The following is a 19,257-nucleotide window of genomic DNA, read 5'->3' on the forward strand; positions in this document are numbered from 1 at the left end:
GTTATTATTATTATTATTAGTAGTAGTAGTAGTAGTATTACTTGCTGTGCCCGGCCACAGCAACCTTCCCCTGTCTCCCAATCCTCCCCCACCATTCCCCGCCTCACCTCCCTTCTCCCGTCCCCTTGTCCTCCCACCATTTCCTTCCTCCCTCGTCCTCCCCACCATTCCCTCCTCCCCCGCCCCTATGTCCTCCAAACCATTCCCCATTCCACCATCCCCCTCTTCCTCCCCTACCATAGCCCACTCCTCCATCATTCGTCCTCCCTACCGTTCATCCCCCCCCCCTTCTCCCTGTTCCCTCGTCCTTCCCACCATTCTCCATTCCCCTGTTCCCTCGTCCTCCCCACCATCTCTTAATCCCATCCCTTCATCCACCCCACCATTCCCCACTCCCTCGTTTGATGCATTCTCAAATGATCTGATGTTCCCATAAGGAAATTGGGAACATCAAATGACCTGATGTCCCCATCAGATTATTTGAAATATAAAAAAACAGTTAAAACACAAAATGAAAAAAAATATAAAAAATGATAAACTAAACACACAATATGAACGGTATGGTAAACAACACAGCTCAATTCCAATGCAATGTCACACAAAATATTTAAATCAAAATGAAAATAAATCAAAATCTATGAAAATTCAATTTGTCAATACAATCGGAAACATTGAAATGGAATCGTAATATATTTAGTATAGCATGTGTTGCTATTACCTGCAACAGATGGCGCTGTTTTTCCAAAAAAAGCATGTTTTTACCTGTCACTGGTGTGGAATCTTTATGGTAAGCATATAAAAACTCACGCGTATTTGATTGGAACATTGTGTCAAAATTTGAAAGCAATCGGTGAAGAATTTTCAGAAATTACAGTGTGTGTTGCTCTTTCGTCCAACAGATGGCACTGTTTTTAAAAAACATGTTTTTTCCTGTCATAGGTGAGTCAAGTATATAGTAGATAAACAAAAACGAAAAAGACGTGTTTTTCGAATGTAACATTGCGTCAAAATTTCAAAGCAACCGGTAAAGAGGTTTCGAAGATTTCCCTCAACTGAAAAACATGAGATGTCAGTTAAAAAAAAAAAAAAAAAGTTTTTTTCCTTCACAGATGTGTCATCTGTATGGTATGTATATAAAAACCCGCTTGGATGCGAATGGAATGTTGTATGAAAATTTCAAAGCAATCGGTGAATAGAACTTTCGGAGATTATCGATTTTGAACAAACGAACATTTACATTTTTATTTATAACTAGCCGTACCCGGCCACACGTTGCTGTGGCTCCGGAACGCATGTGAGTTACTGAGCCACAGCAACCTTCCCCGGTCTCCCAGTCCTCCCCACCATTCTCCCCTTCCCCGTCCCTTCGTCCTCGCCACCATTCACCCATACCCCGTTCCTTTGTCCTGCCCACCATTCTCCACACCACCGTTCCCTCGTCCTCCCTACCATTTACCCTCCCCCGTCCCCTAGTCCACCCCACAATTACCCCCTTCCCTGTCTCGTCGTCCTCCTCACCATCTCACACTCTGTCCCCTCGTTCCCCCCACCATTCCCCATTCCCTCATCCGATGCATTCTTAAATGATCTGATGTTCCCATCACTGAAATATAAGAAAAACAGTTTAAAAAAAACTAAATATAAAACTTAAAAAAAAAAAATAAACTATACTCACGGAATGAACGTTACGGTAAACAACACAGCTCAATTCCAATGCAATGTCACCCAAAATAATTAAATCAAAATGAAAATTAATCGAAATTTAAGAAAATTAAATTTGCCAATGCAATCGGAAACATTTGTAACCACCGGTCGGCCGAGCGGACAGCACGCTGGACTTGTGATCCTGTGGTCCTGGGTTCGATCCCAGGCGAGAAACAATGGGCAGAGTGTCTTTCACCCTATGCCCCTATTACCTAGCAGTAAAATAGGTACCTGGGTGTTAGTCAGCTGTCACGGGCTGCTTCTTGGGGGTGGAGGCCTGGTCGAGGACCGGGCCGCAGGGACACTAAAGCCCCGAAATCATCTCAAGATAACCTCTCAAGATTAAAATGGAATCGTAACATATGTAGGATAGTGTGAGTTGCTCTTACGTGCAACAGATGGTGTTTTTTTTTAAAAAAAGAATGTTTATACCTGTCACAGGTGTGGCATCTATACTTGCACTTACGAAATGAACGGTAAACAAAACAGCTCAATTCCAATGCAATGTCACAAAATAATGAAATCAAATTGAAAATAAATCATAATCTATGAAAATTTAATTTATCAATGCAATCAGAAACACTGAAATGGAATCGTAACTTATTTAGAATAGTGTGTATGTTGCTATTACGTGCAACAAATGGTGCTGTTTTAAAAAAAAACATGTTTTTACCTGTCACAGGTGTGGCATGTATGTAGTAGGTATATAAAAACATGCGCATATTCGAATGGAACGTGTCAAAATTTCAAAGCAATCGGTGAAGAACTTTCGGAGATTACAGCGTGTGTTTCTCATACGTCCAACAGATGGCACTGTTTTAAAAAAAAACATGTTTTTACTTGTCACAGATGAGGCATGTATATAGTAAGTATGTAAAAACACGCGCCTATTCGAAGGCTATGATGTGTCAAAATTTTAAAGCAATCGGTAAAGAGGTTTCGAAGATTTCCGTCACATGAAAAACACCATTTTTCAAAAAATCATGTTTTTTCCACTCACAGACGTGACATCTATATAGTATGTACATAAAACCCCGCTCGGATGAGAATGGAACGATACGTGAAAATTTTAAAGCAATCGGTGAAGAACTTAAAAAGATTAGCGATTATGAACAAACGAATATTTCCATTTTTATTTAAATAGATGATTATTATTATTATTATTATTATTATTATTATTATTATTATTATTATTATTATTATTATTATTATCTACTAAGAGGAAGTTTACCCAGCTATGCTCGGGTCTCTTTTTCTTTGTTCACGTTACCCCTTATCGCTGGAACCCCCCCCCCCCTTGTAACGCTGGGAGAGTGCACCCATGACTCACCAAAGGAACGTCCTGGTAAGATCAGCCTGTCACCTCAGATTCAGCTAGAGTTAATTGAAATATTTTCTGACTTCTGCCCCAGTCAGCGTGTTCCTGTTCATGAGTAATCCTGATGCTCTTGACAAACAACTTAATGGTGCAGCTTGAGAGTTGTTTTGTACCTCATGGGCAGCTGATGCCCTGATGTGCTGACCAAGTTGGCTGAACCAGCTGGGAACAGGTCCACACAAGACGTTCCCACAACAGTGTAACCCCCCCCCCCCCCCCTTCTGACTCAGTGAGTCATGGGTGCACTCTCCCGAGGTTACACCCTTCTCAACCATTCTTGGCTACCCGAAGTAGTCTCGCTCTTCCACCTACCCCACTATCATCCCCCTCTTCCTCCTCCTTCTCTCCCACTCCCTTCCCCCACCCTCCCCCTCACTCCCTTCACCCACCCTCCCCCTCACTCCCTTCACCCACCCTCCCCCTCACTCCCTTCCCCCACCCTCCCACTCCCTCCCTTCCCCAACCCTCCCCCTCACTCCCTTCTCCTCCCCCTCCCCCTCACTCCCTTCTCCTCACCCTCCCCCTCACTCCCTTCCCCCCACCCTCCCGCTCCCTCCCTTCCCCCACCCTCCCCCTCACTCCCTTCTCCTCACCCTCCCCCTCACTCCCTTCCCCAATCATCCCTCTCATTTCCTCCCCTTGACCCACAGCAGAGTGAGGAAGAGACAGGAGCGCCCCACAGCAGAGTGAGGGAGAGACAGGAGCGTCCCACAGCAGAGTGAGGAAGAGACACAGGAGCGTCCCACAGCAGAGTGAGGAAGAGAGACAGGAGCGTCCCACAGCAGAGTGAGGAAGAGAGACAGGAGCGTCCCACAGCAGAGTGAGGAAGAGACACAGGAGCGTCCCACAGCAGAGTGAGGAAGAGAGACACGAGCGTCCCACAGCAGAGTGAGGAAGAGACACAGGAGCGTCCCACAGCAGAGTGAGGAAGAGACACAGGAGCGTCCCACAGCAGAGTGAGGAAGAGAGACAGGAGCGTCCCACAGCAGAGTGAGGAAGAGACACAGGAGCGTCCCACAGTAGAGTGAGGAAGAGACACAGGAGCGTCCCACAGCAGAGTGAGGAAGAGAGACAGGAGCGTCCCACAGCAGAGTGAGGAAGAGACACAGGAGCGTCCCACAGCAGAGTGAGGAAGAGACACAGGAGCGTCCCACAGTAGAGTGAGGAAGAGACACAGGAGTGCCCCACAGCAGAGTGAGGAAGAGAGAGGAGGGCCCCCACAAGAGCAGGTACCTGGGGTGTCTAGGAGGGCTGGGGGGAGCAGGAGGGGTGCTGGGGGCGCCTCGCTCCTGTGGACGATGCGAGAGGGCAGGGTGAGGAGGTGGAGGAGCGGGTCGTCCACACACACGGCCTCGTACTCTCCTGTGCGGAAGTCGTACGACACCTCGTTGTTCTTCCTCCTGCTCGCCGAGGTCAGGCGGATGACCACGTCTGGCTCCCGGACACCCTGCTAGAGACACCACATCACGCTATAGTCAGCACATCATGCTATAGTCAGCACATCACGCTATAGTCAGCACATCACGCTATAGTTAGCACACCACGCTATAGTCAGCACATCACGCTATAGTCAGCACATCATGCTATAGTCAGCACATCACGCTATAGTTAGCACATCACGCTATAGTCAGCACATCACGGTATAGTCAGCACATCACGCTATAGTCAGCACATCACGCTATAGTCAGCACATCATGCTATAGTCAGCCCATCACACTACAGTCTACACATCACGCTATAGTCAGCACATCACGCTATAGTCAGCACATCATGCTATAGTCAGCACATCACGCTATAGTCAGCACATCACGCTATAGTCAGCACATCACACTATAGTCAGCACATCACGCTATAGTCAGCACATCATGCTATAGTTAGCACATCACGCTATAGTGAGCACATCACGCTATAGTCGGCACATCACACTATAGTCAGCACATGCTATAGTTAGCACATCACACTATAGTGAGTACATCACGCTATAGTGAGCACATCATGCTATAGTCAGCACATCACGCTATAGTCAACACATCACGCTATAGTCAGCACATCATGCTATAGTTAGCACATCACACTATAGTGAGTACATCACGCTATAGTCAGCACATCAAGCTATAGTCGGCACATCACGCTATAGTCAGCACATCACGCTATAGTCAGCACATCACGCTATAGTCAGCACATCACGCTATAGTCAGCACATTATGCTTGAGTTGCACACACCTAGAAAATTATTATTGTAGAAAACAGACTTCTAGAAAAAGCACACTGCTAGAGAGCACTCTGCTTGGGACAGAACACTGCTAGAGAGAGCACACTGCTAGAGAGAGAGGACATTGCTAGGGACAGAACACTGCTAGAGAGAGAGAGAACACTGCTAGGGACAGAACACTGCTAGAGAGAGAGAACACTGCTAGAGAGAGAACACTGCTAGAGAGAGCACACTGCTAGAGAGAGAACACTACAAGAGAGAGCACACTGCTGGGAGAGCACACTGCTGGAGAGAGCACACTGCTAGAGAGAGCACTCTGCTAGAGAGAGCACACTGCTAGAGAGAGCACTCTGCTAGAGAGAGCACACTGCTGGGAGAGCACACTGCTAGAGAGAGAACTCTGCTAGAGCGAGCACACTCCTAGAGAGAGCACTCTGCTACAGAGAGCACACTGCTAGAGAGAGCACACTGCTAGAGAGAACACACTGCTCGAGAGAGTACACTGCTAGAGAGAGCACACTGCTAGAGAGAGAACACTGCTAGAGAGACCACTGCTAGAGAGAACACTGCTAGGGACAGAACACTGCTAGGGAGAGAACACTGCTAGTGAGAGAACACTGCTAGAGAGAGCACTCTGCTAGAGAGAGAACACGGCTATAGAGAGAGAGCACACTGTTAGCGACAGAACACTGCTAGGGAGAGAACATTGTTAGAGAGAGCACTCTGCTAGAGAGAGAACACTGCTAGGGCGTGAACATTGCTAGAGAGAGAACACTGCTAGAGAGAGCACACTGCTAGAGAGAGCAAATTGCTAGAGAGAGAACACTGCTAGAGAGAGCACTCTGCTAGAGAGAGCACACTGCTAGGGCGTGAAAATTGCTAGTGAGAGAACACTGCTAGAGAGAGAACACTGTTAGAGACAGAGCACACTGCTAGAGAGTGAGCACACTGCTAGGGAGAGCACACTGCTAGAGAGAGCACATTGCTAGAGAGAGCACACTGCTAGAGAGAGAGCACACTGCTAGAGAGAGCACACTGCTAGAGAGAGCACACTGCTAGAGAGAGAACACTGCTAGAGAGAACACACTGCTAGAGAGAGCACACTGCTAGAGAGAGCACACTGCTAGAGAGAGCACACTGCTAGAGAGAACACACTGCTAGAGAGAGCACACTGCTAGAGAGAGCACACTGCTAGAGAGAACACACTGCTTGGGACAGAACACTGCTAGAGAGAGCACACTGCTTGGGACAGAACACTGCTAGAGAGAGCACACTGCTAGAGAGAGAGGACATTGCTAGGGACAGAACACTGCTAGAGAGAGAGAACACTGCTAGAGAGAGAACACTGCTAGAGAGAGCACACTGTTAGAGAGAGCACACTGCTAGAGAGAGAGGACATTGCTAGGGACAGAACACTGCTAGAGAGAGAGAACACTGCTAGAGAGAGAACACTGCTAGAGAGAGTACACTGCAAGAGATAGCACTGCTAGGGACAGAACACTGCTAGAGAGAGAACACTGCTAGAGAGAGAACACTGCTAGAGAGAGCACACTGTTAGAGAGAGCACTCTGTTAGAGAGAGCACACTTATAGAGAGAGCACACTGCTAGAGAGAGCACACTGTTAGAGAGAGCACACTGCTAGAGAGAGCACACAGCTAGAGAGAGCACTGCTAGGGACAGAACACTGCTAGGGAGAGAACATTGCTAGTGAGAGAACACTGCTAGAGAGAGTACACTGCAAGAGATAGCACTGCTAGGGACAGAACACTGCTAGGGAGAGAACATTGCTAGTGAGAGAACACTGCTAGAGAGAGTACACTGCTAGAGAGGGCACTCTGCTAGAGAGAGCACACTGCTAGAGAGAGCACACTGCTAGAGAGGGCACTCTGCTAGAGAGAGCACACTGCTAGAGAGAGTACACTGCTTGAGAGAGCACACTGCTAGGGACAGAACACTGCTAGAGAGGGCACTCTGCTAGAGAGAGCACACTGCTAGAGAGAACACACTGCTTGAGAGAGTACACTGCTAGGGACAGAACACTGCTAGAGAGGGCACTCTGCTAGAGAGAGCACACTGCTAGAGAGAACACACTGCTTGAGAGAGTACACTGCTAGGGACAGAACACTGCTAGAGAGGGCACTCTGCTAGAGAGAGCACACTGCTAGAGAGAACACACTGCTTGAGAGAGTACACTGCTAGAGAGGGCACTCTGCTAGAGAGAGCACACTGCTAGAGAGAACACACTGCTTGAGAGAGTACACTGCTAGAGAGGGCACTCTGCTAGAGAGAGCACACTGCTAGAGAGAGCACACTGCTAGAGAGAGCACACTGCTAGAAAGCTGCCACAGCTGAAAGACCACTCACCGAACCTGACCAGGCAATTGATCAATTGTTTCGGAAAGCAAAAATAATAGGAACATTAGGTAGCGTTAGTTCCCATGAAGAACAGGACCATTAGCAAGCTTTAGTTCCCATGAAGAACAGGACCATTAGCAAGCTTTAGTTCCCATGAAGAACAGGACCATTAGCAAGCTTTAGTTCCCATGAAGAACAGGACCATTAGCAAGCTTTAGTTCCCATGAAGAACAGGACCATTAGCAAGCTTTAGTTCCCATGAAGAACAGGACCATTAGCAAGCTTTAGTTCCCATGAAGAACAGGACCATTAGCAAGCTTTAGTTCCCATGAAGAACAGGAAAATAGTTTCAGTTCCCATGAAGAAGGAAAATTAGCTTGTTTTTCCGATTTCATGTCGAAAGGGCTTGGAAAAGATGAGGGAAGAAGAGGGGTACTGAGATGAAATTCCTGGAGACGATTTGCATGGTGAACGAGGAGTGGCCTATCCACCATGGGATGACATGATGATTTGATCTTGGCTTGGAGCTTTGTTGTTAGTGTTGATCTTGAGTTTTTATTCTGTGGCAGGAGTCCAGTGGTGTGGCGGTTGTCCTGGTTTAGGTGAGGTGCTCTGTCTGGCTTGGAGGAGGCGTCTTCCCTAATGAGTTGGTGAACCTTTTCTTCTATTGACTGAGATATTATGTTCTATCATCGGTGTAGGGATGCTTGAATAGTCCACACGCCACCTCCGGCAGCGGAGGTCCGTCAGTTTCCTCAGAGAATGGGGGGTTGTGGCCTCCCAAAGTTGTATCTCGGATCGTAGTATTGTAACTTTAGGACAGAGAGGTCCATGAAGAGAATCATTGTGCCAGCGTGGACAAACATTCGGTGAGGGAATTTGTCGGGGTTGTTTTTGGCGATGATCCGGTTGCACTGGAGGGCCAGCTGTCGTCTTATACTGCAGTTATCCTTGAACGTTTCATCGTCGATGAAGATTCCATAACAGGGACGTGTTCTGACTCCCTCCCTTTCCTTGGTCTCTGGGTTTGATATAGTTGACGTCAAGGTCCTCGTTATCGGCTGGTTCAGTTACTGGCAGTGTTGCTGTTGCAGCAACATAGAAGGCGAACTTGTTTTGTCTTTGTAGTTTTTCAGCGCATGCCGGCAGAGGGAGTTGAGGTTGCCATTGGGTTATGGTCTGTCAGGTCTGGAGTGGAGTGGGTCAGTTCAGTGGCTGGTGCCTGAGTCGTTAGTGCTGCTACCACTGTTGTTGGCTCCGCCGCCAGGGGTGTCGTTTGTATTGTTGCTGCTGGTTCCGTTGTTGCTTCGGTTGCTGCTGGTGTTGGGATCTGTTCTGGATGAGTTGAAGTGGCTTGTGGAGTCTGTGGTAGGTCCAATGGGACCGACATCTTGGGGAGTACGTTTGAAGCGTACGTAGTCTGTTGAGTATCTTCACTTACTTGGCGATATCTGTTCCTGCCAACTTCTCTGCAAGGTGGATCAGTACAGGGACCAAGCTGGTGGCGATGAAGGGATGCTGATTGGTTAGTTGAAGTGCTGGTGGGCTGGGGTGCCATCGCCTGTGTGGTGTGGCCCAAGGGGAAGGGGGGGCTGGGCTGGTGTGGCTGTCGTCGTAGCAAAGGAATTGGGGAGCGTTGGTAACGTCGTGGCCTGGATGTTGAAGCTCACGGACTGATTGGTGGTTGTCCTGACGGATATCGACTTTTTAATTTCTTCAGTTCTTGTGAGGCAGTCCAAGGAGAAAGCGGTATGTGGTCCTCCACAGTTGGGTGGTCGACTGGCAGACCTTGTAGTGATGATCATCAGTGCAGATGCTGCACTTTCCTTCTGCGAGTTCACAGTTCCTTGTGCTGTGTTCGTACTTATAACACTTAAAGCATTGATGTAAGAAGAGGTATCATTCTTTTTTTACAGTGTTCGGAGTGATTGATATGTCAAGGCATCTGAAGCCGTTTTCCACTGCTTGAGTCGCTGCAAAAGCCATAGAGAATGACAACTTCAGGGTAGGTCGTGGGGTGTCGTTCTTGATGGCATTAACTTTGACTGAAGTCAGAGCCGGGTTCCAAGTGTTGCTAGTTAGATTTAGTAACCATTAAGAACAGGAAAATTAGCTAGCTTTAGCTACCATAAAGAACTGGAACATTAGCTAGCTTCAGTTACCATGAAGAACACAAACATTACACACCTTTAATTACCATGAAGAACAGGAACATCAGCAAGCGTTTGTTCAAATGAAGAACAGGGTACTGCAGTGACTGGTAGTGTGTCAGGTAATACTGTTAATACTGTTTAATACTATTTAATACTGTTAATACTGTTTAATACTGTTAATACTGTGTCAGGTAATACTGTTACCTTTGCTACAGTTACTGGTAGTGTGTCAGGTAATACTATACTACAGTGACTGGTAGTGTGTCAGGTAATACTATACTACAGTGACTGGTAGTGTGTCAGGTAATACTATACTACAGTGACTGGTAGTGTGTCAGGTAATACTATACTACAGTGACTGGTAGTGTGTCAGGTAATACTATACTACAGTGACTGGTAGTGTGTCAGGTAATACTATACTACAGTGACTGGTAGTGTGTCAGGTAATACTATACTACAGTTACTGGTAGTGTGTCAGGTAATACTATACTACAGTGACTGGTAGTGTGTCAGGTAATACTATACTACAGTGACTGGTAGTGTGTCAGGTAATACTATACTACAGTGACTGGTAGTGTGTCAGGTAATACTATACTACAGTGACTGGTAGTGTGTCAGGTAATACTATACTACAGTGACAATTTTTTTTTTGCATGACAAGCATGCTACATAAAATAAAATATTTACTATAAAACAAAGGGCATGAACATACCACAAAGCACAATGCAACAGCCATATTACTAAGTACCTAACAAAAAGCACATATTGTACTCAGCACAAATACATGCAAGTACGCATATATTCACAGGAACACAACAACGCAATAACTTTCATCAAACACAAACAAAATAACGGATGCAGGTCACTCTGAATCGGACACATAATCTTCCATATGGTACATAGTAGGATAGTCAGCCCGAGGATACTTCTGACGATACCGCCAGTACTCATCCCAGCCAGCTGGAAACGGTGGAACGTCATTATTGGCAGAAGGGCGACACATACGCAACGAATGTGGTGGTTGCACAAGATAATGAGACAAAACGCCGCAACACAGAGCCCGACATCACGGCTTGGGAAGCAGCATCCTTCCGAAACACCAAGTCTTTGTTCTCAGCATCGGACACACTAGGTACAACAATGTACCACTCCGGGAAGCCCACAGCTGGGGGAGCTGGGAAGTAGACAGGAGCTAGCATAGAAGCCCCTACACCACCAGGCGCCACCGCAGTATGTACTTCCGCCACTACCACCGCCGCACCACCACCAGGCATCCCAGGAATGTCCTCTTTGGCTGAATACACGGAACTACCATACTCAGCCACATTATCCAGTCGGTACCCACAGGAGCAGTAGCATCCACAGAACGCCTCGAACACTTAGGGTCCAGCTGTAGGTCATCGAAACTTTCCTCCCCCCCCACATTAGCCGACTCCCCAAAAGCGCAGGGAAGCCGTGCAAGGGCATGCAATCCAAAGCCACGTAAAACCTCAGTGGCGGCGACCACAAGGGGCACCGGCCCATATACAACAGGAGGCCGCGAACTCCCTCACACCCCACCAGCACGGCAGGCACAGGTAGCACACTAGCAGATTCCGAAGTCACAGAAGAAGCGTCCACGACAGCCGCAGAATGAGGAGGCAGAAGAGGCGTGCCACCAGATGTCGAAGCCACATGGGGATCATCCACAACAGCCGCAGGAGAGGGAGGCAGGGGAGGAGCTGCACGCCCCACCTGAACCACGGACACAACACTCACAGCGGCCGCAGAACACAGAAGACGACGGCACAACGACCGATGCACTAACCCCACCAGCCACATCCCCTACAGCAGTCTCCCGTGGAGGTGTAGCGTCCCTGGACACATCCACAACTTCATGCTAGGAGTCCTCGTGGAAGAAATTCACCCACTCGACGACGCCCGCAGAGCATCCTGCAGCCTGGTGCCCTGATATCCCGCAGCGGAAGCAGGTCAGCAGCTGCCGGGCATAGTACACAAATAGATAGTAGCCCATTCAACTTAGCTGACGTTGGAATGTCAGATTTGAGCCGCATCTCCAATGTCCGAATGCCGTTCTAGACGCCCTTCAGTCGATCGGAGGATATGGTATTCATCTGGACGGACACCACCCACCCAAACTGCTCGAAATTGCGTCCTAACAACACCTCAAGGAACTCGATAGAGGCGCCATGAATGCTGACGTACGTAGCAGAGCAAATCACTGCAGAAAGTCCCAATAACCCTCCTCAGTATATAACCTAACCACGGCCTGATGCATCTTGATCAGTTGGACGCCATGAATGTCAATGCCTAACACGTCAAACAAGGTGGTATCCACGACAGGGTAGTCCACATGGCCTGAAAGCTCAATCCCAATCGTCCTAGACCGCATCACAAGGGGCAAGGACATCCCCCATTACACAGGGAAAGCCGGGCACTCGTGAGAGCCGCACGCGAGTCTGAGACACCAACAACAGGAGAGGTCAGGCGGCATATCTGCATCCCTCAGCGACCAGGTCGCAACTCACTACTGCAGTGGCTGGTAGTGTGTCAGGTAATAGAGCACTACAGTGGCTGGTAGTGTGTCAGGTAATAGAGTACTACAGTGACTGGTAGTGTGTCAGGCAATAGTGTACTACAGTGACTGGTAGTGGGTCAGGTAATAGAGTACTACAGTGACTGGTAGTGGGTCAGGTAATAGAGTACTAGTGGCTGGTAGTGTGTCAGGTAATAGAGTACTAGTGGCTGGTAGTGTGTCAGGTAATAGAGCACTACAGTGGCTGGTAGTGTGTCAGGTAATAGAGCACTACAGTGACTGGTAGTGTGTCAGGTAATAGAGCACTACAGTGACTGGTAGTGTGTCAGGTAATAGAGCACTACAGTGACTGGTAGTGTGTCAGGTAATAGAGCACTACAGTGGCTGGTAGTGTGTCAGGTAATAGTGTACTACAGTGGCTGGTAGTGTGTCAGGTAATAGAGTACTACAGTGACTGGTAGTGGGTCAGGTAATAGAGTACTACAGTGGCTGGTAGTGTGTCAGGTAATAGAGCACTACAGTGGCTGGTAGTGTGTCAGGTAATAGTGTACTACAGTGGCTGGTAGTGTGTCAGGTAATAGTGTACTACAGTGGCTGGTAGTGTGTCAGGTAATAGAGCACTACAGTGACTGGTAGTGTGTCAGGTAATAGAGCACTACAGTGACTGGTAGTGTGTCAGGTAATAGAGCACTACAGTGGCTGGTAGTGTGTCAGGTAATAGTGTACTACAGTGGCTGGTAGTGTGTCAGGTAATAGAGTACTACAGTGACTGGTAGTGGGTCAGGTAATAGAGTACTACAGTGGCTGGTAGTGTGTCAGGTAATAGAGCACTACAGTGGCTGGTAGTGTGTCAGGTAATAGTGTACTACAGTGGCTGGTAGTGTGTCAGGTAATAGAGTACTACAGTGACTGGTAGTGGGTCAGGTAATAGAGTACTACAGTGGCTGGTAGTGTGTCAGGTAATAGAGCACTACAGTGGCTGGTAGTGGGTCAGGCAATAGTGTACTACAGTGGCTGGTAGTGTGTCAGGTAATAGTGTACTACAGTGGCTGGTAGTGTGTCAGGTAATAGAGCACTACAGTGACTGGTAGTGTGTCAGGTAATAGAGCACTACAGTGACTGGTAGTGTGTCAGGTAATAGAGCACTACAGTGACTGGTAGTGTGTCAGGCAATAGTGTACTACAGTGACTGGTAGTGGGTCAGGTAATAGAGCACTACAGTGGCTGGTAGTGTGTCAGGTAATAGAGCACTACAGTGGCTGGTAGTGTGTCAGGTAATAGAGCACTACAGTGGCTGGTAGTGTGTCAGGTAATAGAGTACTACAGTGGCTGGTAGTGTGTCAGGTAATAGAGCACTACAGTGACTGGTAGTGTGTCAGGTGATAGAGCACTACAGTGGCTGGTAGTGTGTCAGGTAATAGAGCACTACAGTGACTGGTAGTGTGTCAGGTGATAGAGCACTACAGTGGCTGGTAGTGTGTCAGGTAATAGAGTACTACAGTGACTGGTAGTGTGTCAGGTAATAGAGCACTACAGTGACTGGTAGTGTGTCAGGCAATAGTGTACTACAGTGACTGGTAGTGGGTCAGGTAATAGAGCACTACAGTGGCTGGTAGTGTGTCAGGCAATAGTGTACTACAGTGGCTGGTAGTGGGTCAGGTGATAGAGTACTACAGTGGCTGGTAGTGGGTCAGGTGATAGTGTACTACAGTGGCTGGTAGTGTGTCAGGTGATAGAGTACTACAGTGGCTGGTAGTGGGTCAGGTGATAGTGTACTACAGTGGCTGGTAGTGTGTCAGGTGATAGAGTACTACAGTGGCTGGTAGTGTGTCAGGTAATAGAGTACTACAGTGGCTGGTAGTGTGTCAGGTAATAGAGTACTACAGTGGCTGGTAGTGTGTCAGGTGATAGAGTACTACAGTGGCTGGTAGTGTGTCAGGTGATAGAGTACTACAGTGGCTGGTAGTGGGTCAGGTGATAGTGTACTACAGTGGCTGGTAGTGTGTCAGGTGATAGAGTACTACAGTGGCTGGTAGTGGGTCAGGTGATAGTGTACTACAGTGGCTGGTAGTGTGTCAGGTGATAGAGTACTACAGTGGCTGGTAGTGTGTCAGGTAATAGAGTACTACAGTGGCTGGTAGTGGGTCAGGTGATAGTGTACTACAGTGGCTGGTAGTGTGTCAGGTAATAGAGTACTACAGTGGCTGGTAGTGTGTCAGGTAATAGAGTACTACAGTGGCTGGTAGTGTGTCAGGTAATAGAGTACTACAGTGGCTGGTAGTGTGTCAGGTGATAGAGTACTACAGTGGCTGGTAGTGTGTCAGGTGATAGAGTACTACAGTGGCTGGTAGTGGGTCAGGTGATAGAGTACTACAGTGGCTGGTAGTGGGTCAGGTGATAGAGTACTACAGTGGCTGGTAGTGTGTCAGGTGATAGAGTACTACAGTGGCTGGTAGTGTGTCAGGTAATAGAGTACTACAGTGGCTGGTAGTGTGTCAGGTAATAGAGTACTACAGTGGCTGGTAGTGTGTCAGGTAATAGAGCACTACAGCAGCTACAGCGATGCATGAGGTCACTGGTGGCGGCGGGAACATGAGGGGGCAATAGAGTGCTCACCTGGAGGGCGAGGCTGTGGTTGGCGTGGAGGCGAGGCCGAGGCCTGAGCTTGGGAGCCAGTCTGAGCAGCATCTTCCTGTGTGGTGCTGGCAGCTCACAGGAGTCCGCTCCTGTGCGCTCCCACTCTCCCTCGCTCCCGTAGGTCGCTTGTGGCATGGTCACCTGTCCTCTCCCTCAGCGTGGGTGGTATACTATGATGGTCGCATGGTATGCTGGGCACACATACCCAGCTGGGCACCTAGCTGCTGGGGTATGACGCGTGCCTGGGACTGGAGGCAGGCGGATGGTCAGTCATGTCTCTACGAGGTGACGCAACGGACTCACTCTCAACCAGCTCTCAGTCTCAGTTCATTTCTGTCCTCGCTACGTGTGAGTGGAAGAGTGCGTGTGATTAGTAGAGTGCGTGTGAGAGGTAGAGTGTGTGTGAGTGGTAGAGTGAGTGGTAGTGCGTGTGAGTGGAAGAGTGTGTACTCACCTATTTGTACTCACCTATTTGTGCTTGCAGGATCGAGCATTGACTCTTGGATCCCGCCTTTCCAGCTATCGGTTGTTTACAGCAATGACTCCTGTCCCATTTCCCTATCATACCTTGTTTTAAAAGTATGAATAGTATTTGCTTCCACAACCTGTTCCCCAAGTGCATTCCATTTTCCCACTACTCTCACGCTAAAAGAAAACTTCCTAACATCTCTGTGACTCATATCTGAGTTTCCAGTTTCCACCAATGTCCCCTCGTTCTGTTATTATTACGTGTGAAAATTTCATCTATTTCCACTTTGTCAATTCCCCTGAGTATTTTATATGTCCCTATCATATCTCCTCTCTCCCTTCTTTTCTCTAGTGTCGTAAGGTTCAGTTCCTTCAGACGCTCTTCATATCCCATCCCTTGTAACTCTGGGACAAGCCTCGTCGCAAACCTCTGAACCTTCTCCAGTTTCTTTATGTGTTTCTTCAGGTGGGGGCTTCATGATGGCGCGGCATACTCTAAGACTGGTCTCACGTAGGCAGTGTAAAGCGCCCTAAAAGCCTCCTCATTTAGGTTTCTGAATGAAGTTCTAATTTTCGCCAGTGTTGAGTACGCTGCTGTCGTTATCCTATTTATATGTGCCTCAGGAGTTAGATTAGGTGTCATATCCACTCCCAGGTCTCTTTCTCGAGTCATTACAGGTAGGCTGTTCCCCTTCATTGTGTACTGTCCCTTTGGTCTCCTATCACCTGATCCCATTTCCATAACTTTACATTTACTTGTGTTAGACTCCAGTAGCCATTTCCCTGACCATCTCTGCAACCTGTTTAAGTCCTATTGGAGGATCCTACAATCCTCGTCTGTCACAACTCTTCTCATTAATTTTGCGTCATCCGCAAACATTGTCATGTATAATTCCACTCCTGTAAACATATCATTTACGTAAATTAGAAAGAGGATTGGTCCCAGCACCGATCCTTGAGGTACTCCACTTGTTACTGTTCGCCAGTCCGACTTCTCGCCCCTTACCATTACCCTCTGGCTCCTTCCTGTTAGGTAGTTCTTCACCCATACTAGGGCCTTTCCGCTTACTCCTGCCTGCCTCTCAAGTTTGTATAGCAGTCTCATGTGCGGTACTGTATCAAAGGCCTTTTGGCAGTCAAGAAATATGCAGTCTGCCCAGCCTTCTCTGTCCTGTCTTATCCTTGTTACTTTATCATAGAATTCTAAAAGGTTTGTTAGGCATGATTTCCCTGTCCAGAACCCATGTTGATGATTGTTTACAAACCCAATGCTCTCCAGGTGCTCAACAAGTCTTAGCCTAATTATTCTTTCAAGTGTGTGTGAGTGGAAGAGTGCATGTGAGTGGTAGAGTGCGTGTGAGTAGTAGAGTGCGTGTGAGTAGTAAAGTGTGTGTGAGTAGTAGAGTGTGCATGAGTTGTAGAGTGCGTGTGAGTAGTAGAGTGTGTGTGAGTGGCAGAGTGCGTGTGAGTGGCAGAGTGCGTGTGAGTGGCAGAGTGCATATGGTAGCAAAGTGTGTTTGAGTAGTAGAGTGCGTGTGAGAGGTAGAGTGCGTGTTAGAGGTAGAGTGCGTGTGAGAGGTAGAGTGCATGTGAGTGGTAGAGTGCGTGTGAGTAGTAGAGTGCGTGTGAGAGGTAGAGTGCGTGTGAGTGGTAGAGTGCGTGTGAGAGGTAGAGTGCGTGTGAGTAGTAGAGTGCGTGTGAGAGGTAGAGTGCGTGTGAGAGGTAGAGTGCGTGTGAGAGGTAGAGTGCGTGTGAGAGGTAGAGTGCGTGCTGGCGTGCGTGGCGTGGGCCTGGCCGCGCCCTCACCGGCCTCCCGCCATTATAAGTTAATGTCGCACCACATTTTCGTATTTCAAGGAAGCAGAGAATGAATCGATCTTTGTAACAGTAGAGAACCAGAACGTGTGGCTGAGTCTGTGCTGTGGTGAGTGTTGGCACAGCAGCAGGCGTGAGCAGCCACAGCACCACACTGCTCAGGGCACAGCAGCAGGCGTCAGCAGCCACAGCACCACACTGCTCAGGGCACAGCAGCAGGCGTCAGCAGCCACAGCACCACACTGCTCAGGGCACAGCAGCAGGCGTGAGCAGCCACAGCACCACACTGCTCAGGGCACAGCAGCAGGCGTCAGCAGCCACAGCACCACACTGCTCAGGGCACAGCAGCAGGCGTCAGCAGCCACAGCACCACACTGCTCAGGGCACAGCAGCAGGCGTCAGCAGCCACAGCACCACACTGCTCAGGGCACAGCAGCAGGCGTGAGCAGCTACAGCACCACACTGCTCAGGGCACAGCAGCAGGCGTGAGCAGCCACAGCACCACACTGCTCAGGGCACAGCAGCAGGCGTGAGCAGCACAGCTCACCAACACTCTCACACGCCTCACCACTCTCCCTCACATATTGACACAATAACAATGGTGTGTTGATATAAAGATTACTACCGGCGCTGATACACAACATTTACAAATTTAATTCATTTACTAAACTCTATTAAAGTGCGCCTCGTCCCAGCGTCTCCTGGGGGTCTGGCAGGGGCTGTCTCCTGGAGGTCTGGTGGGGGGGCTGTCTCCTGGGGGTCTGGTGGAGGCTGTCTCCTGGGGGTCTGGCGGGGGCTGTCTCCTGGGGGTCTGGCGGGGGCTGTCTCCTGGGGGTCTGGCAGGGGCTGTCTCCTGGGGGTCTGGCGGGGGCTGTCTCCTGGGGGTCTGGCGGGGGCTGTCTCCTGGGGGTCTGGCAGGGGCTGTCTACTGGGGGTCTGGTGGGGGCTGTCTCCTGGGGTCTGGCGGGGGCTGTCTCCTGGGGGTCTGGTGGGGGGCTGTCTCCTGGGGGTCTGGCGGGGGCTGTCTCCTGGGGGTCTGGCAGGGGCTGTCTCCTGGGGGTCTGGTGGGGGCTGTCTCCTGGGGGTCTGGCAGGGGCTGTCTACTGGGGGTCTGGCAGGGGCTGTCTCCTGGGGGTCTGGTGCGGGCTGTCTCCTGGGGGTCTGGTGGGGGCGGTCTCCTGGGGGTCTGACTGGGGCTGCCTCCTGGAGGTCTGGCGGAAGCTGCCTCCTGGGGGTCTGACGGGGGCTGTCTCCTGGGGGTCTGGTGGGGGCGGTCTCCTGGGGGTCTGGCGGGAGCTGTCTCCAGGGGGTCTGGCGGGGGCTGCCTCCTGGGGGTCTGGCGGGGGCTGTCTCCTGGTGGTCTGGCGGGGGCTGCCTCCTGGTGGTCTGGCGGTTGCTGTCTCCTGGGGGTCTGGCGGGGGCTGCCTCCTGGGGGTCTGGTGGGGGCTGTCTCCTGGGGGTCTGGCGGGGGCTGTCTCCTGGGGGTCTGGCGGGGGCTGTCTCCTGGGGGTCTGGTGGGGGCTGTCTCCTGGTGGTCTGGCGGGGGCTGCCTCCTGACCAAGAGGGGTAAGAGTGGTCTCCGAGCACAGACTGGTCTCGTGCAAGAATCAATATCATGACCGTTACTTCACACAAGAGAAACATCACCGAAATTTCGAGATATTAACAGATAAGTCTTAGCAGTAAAGGAAATATTGATACAGCGGTGTACCGCCCCCCCCCCACCCCCCTCTGGACAATAAGCCTAATATGTGGCAAATTGTGTGCCATTATTTACACTGTGCCAAGCCCATTACAAATACCCGCGGATATCATCGCAGGTTCTCAACGTGTCCAATACAAGTTGTAACATATATAGAGAGAGACATGTTCTAAGGCGCGGGACACCAGCACACAAAGAGAAGACTGGCACCTTAGATACACTGTCCCCTGAGGGCACGGGGGAGCCTGATACACTGTCACCTGAGGGCACGGGGGAGCCTGATACACTGTCACCTG

The 19,257-nt window shown here is 49.5% G+C and overlaps 1 protein-coding gene across 1 annotated transcript in view; it reads right to left on the bottom strand.

The window, feature by feature from the left end:
• The window catches only part of LOC123765904 (dynein intermediate chain 2, ciliary), a 77,887-nt gene that overhangs the window by 56,562 nt on the left and 2,068 nt on the right, over positions 1-19,257 (bottom strand). Inside the window, exon 2 of the mRNA XM_069337201.1 lies at positions 4,316-4,532. Coding sequence (XP_069193302.1) covers positions 4,316-4,532 — 217 coding nt within the window. The remainder of the gene's footprint in view (positions 1-4,315; positions 4,533-19,257) is intronic.

This window comes from Procambarus clarkii, chromosome 37 (assembly GCF_040958095.1).
Source record: "Procambarus clarkii isolate CNS0578487 chromosome 37, FALCON_Pclarkii_2.0, whole genome shotgun sequence".
NCBI lineage: Eukaryota > Metazoa > Arthropoda > Malacostraca > Decapoda > Cambaridae > Procambarus > Procambarus clarkii.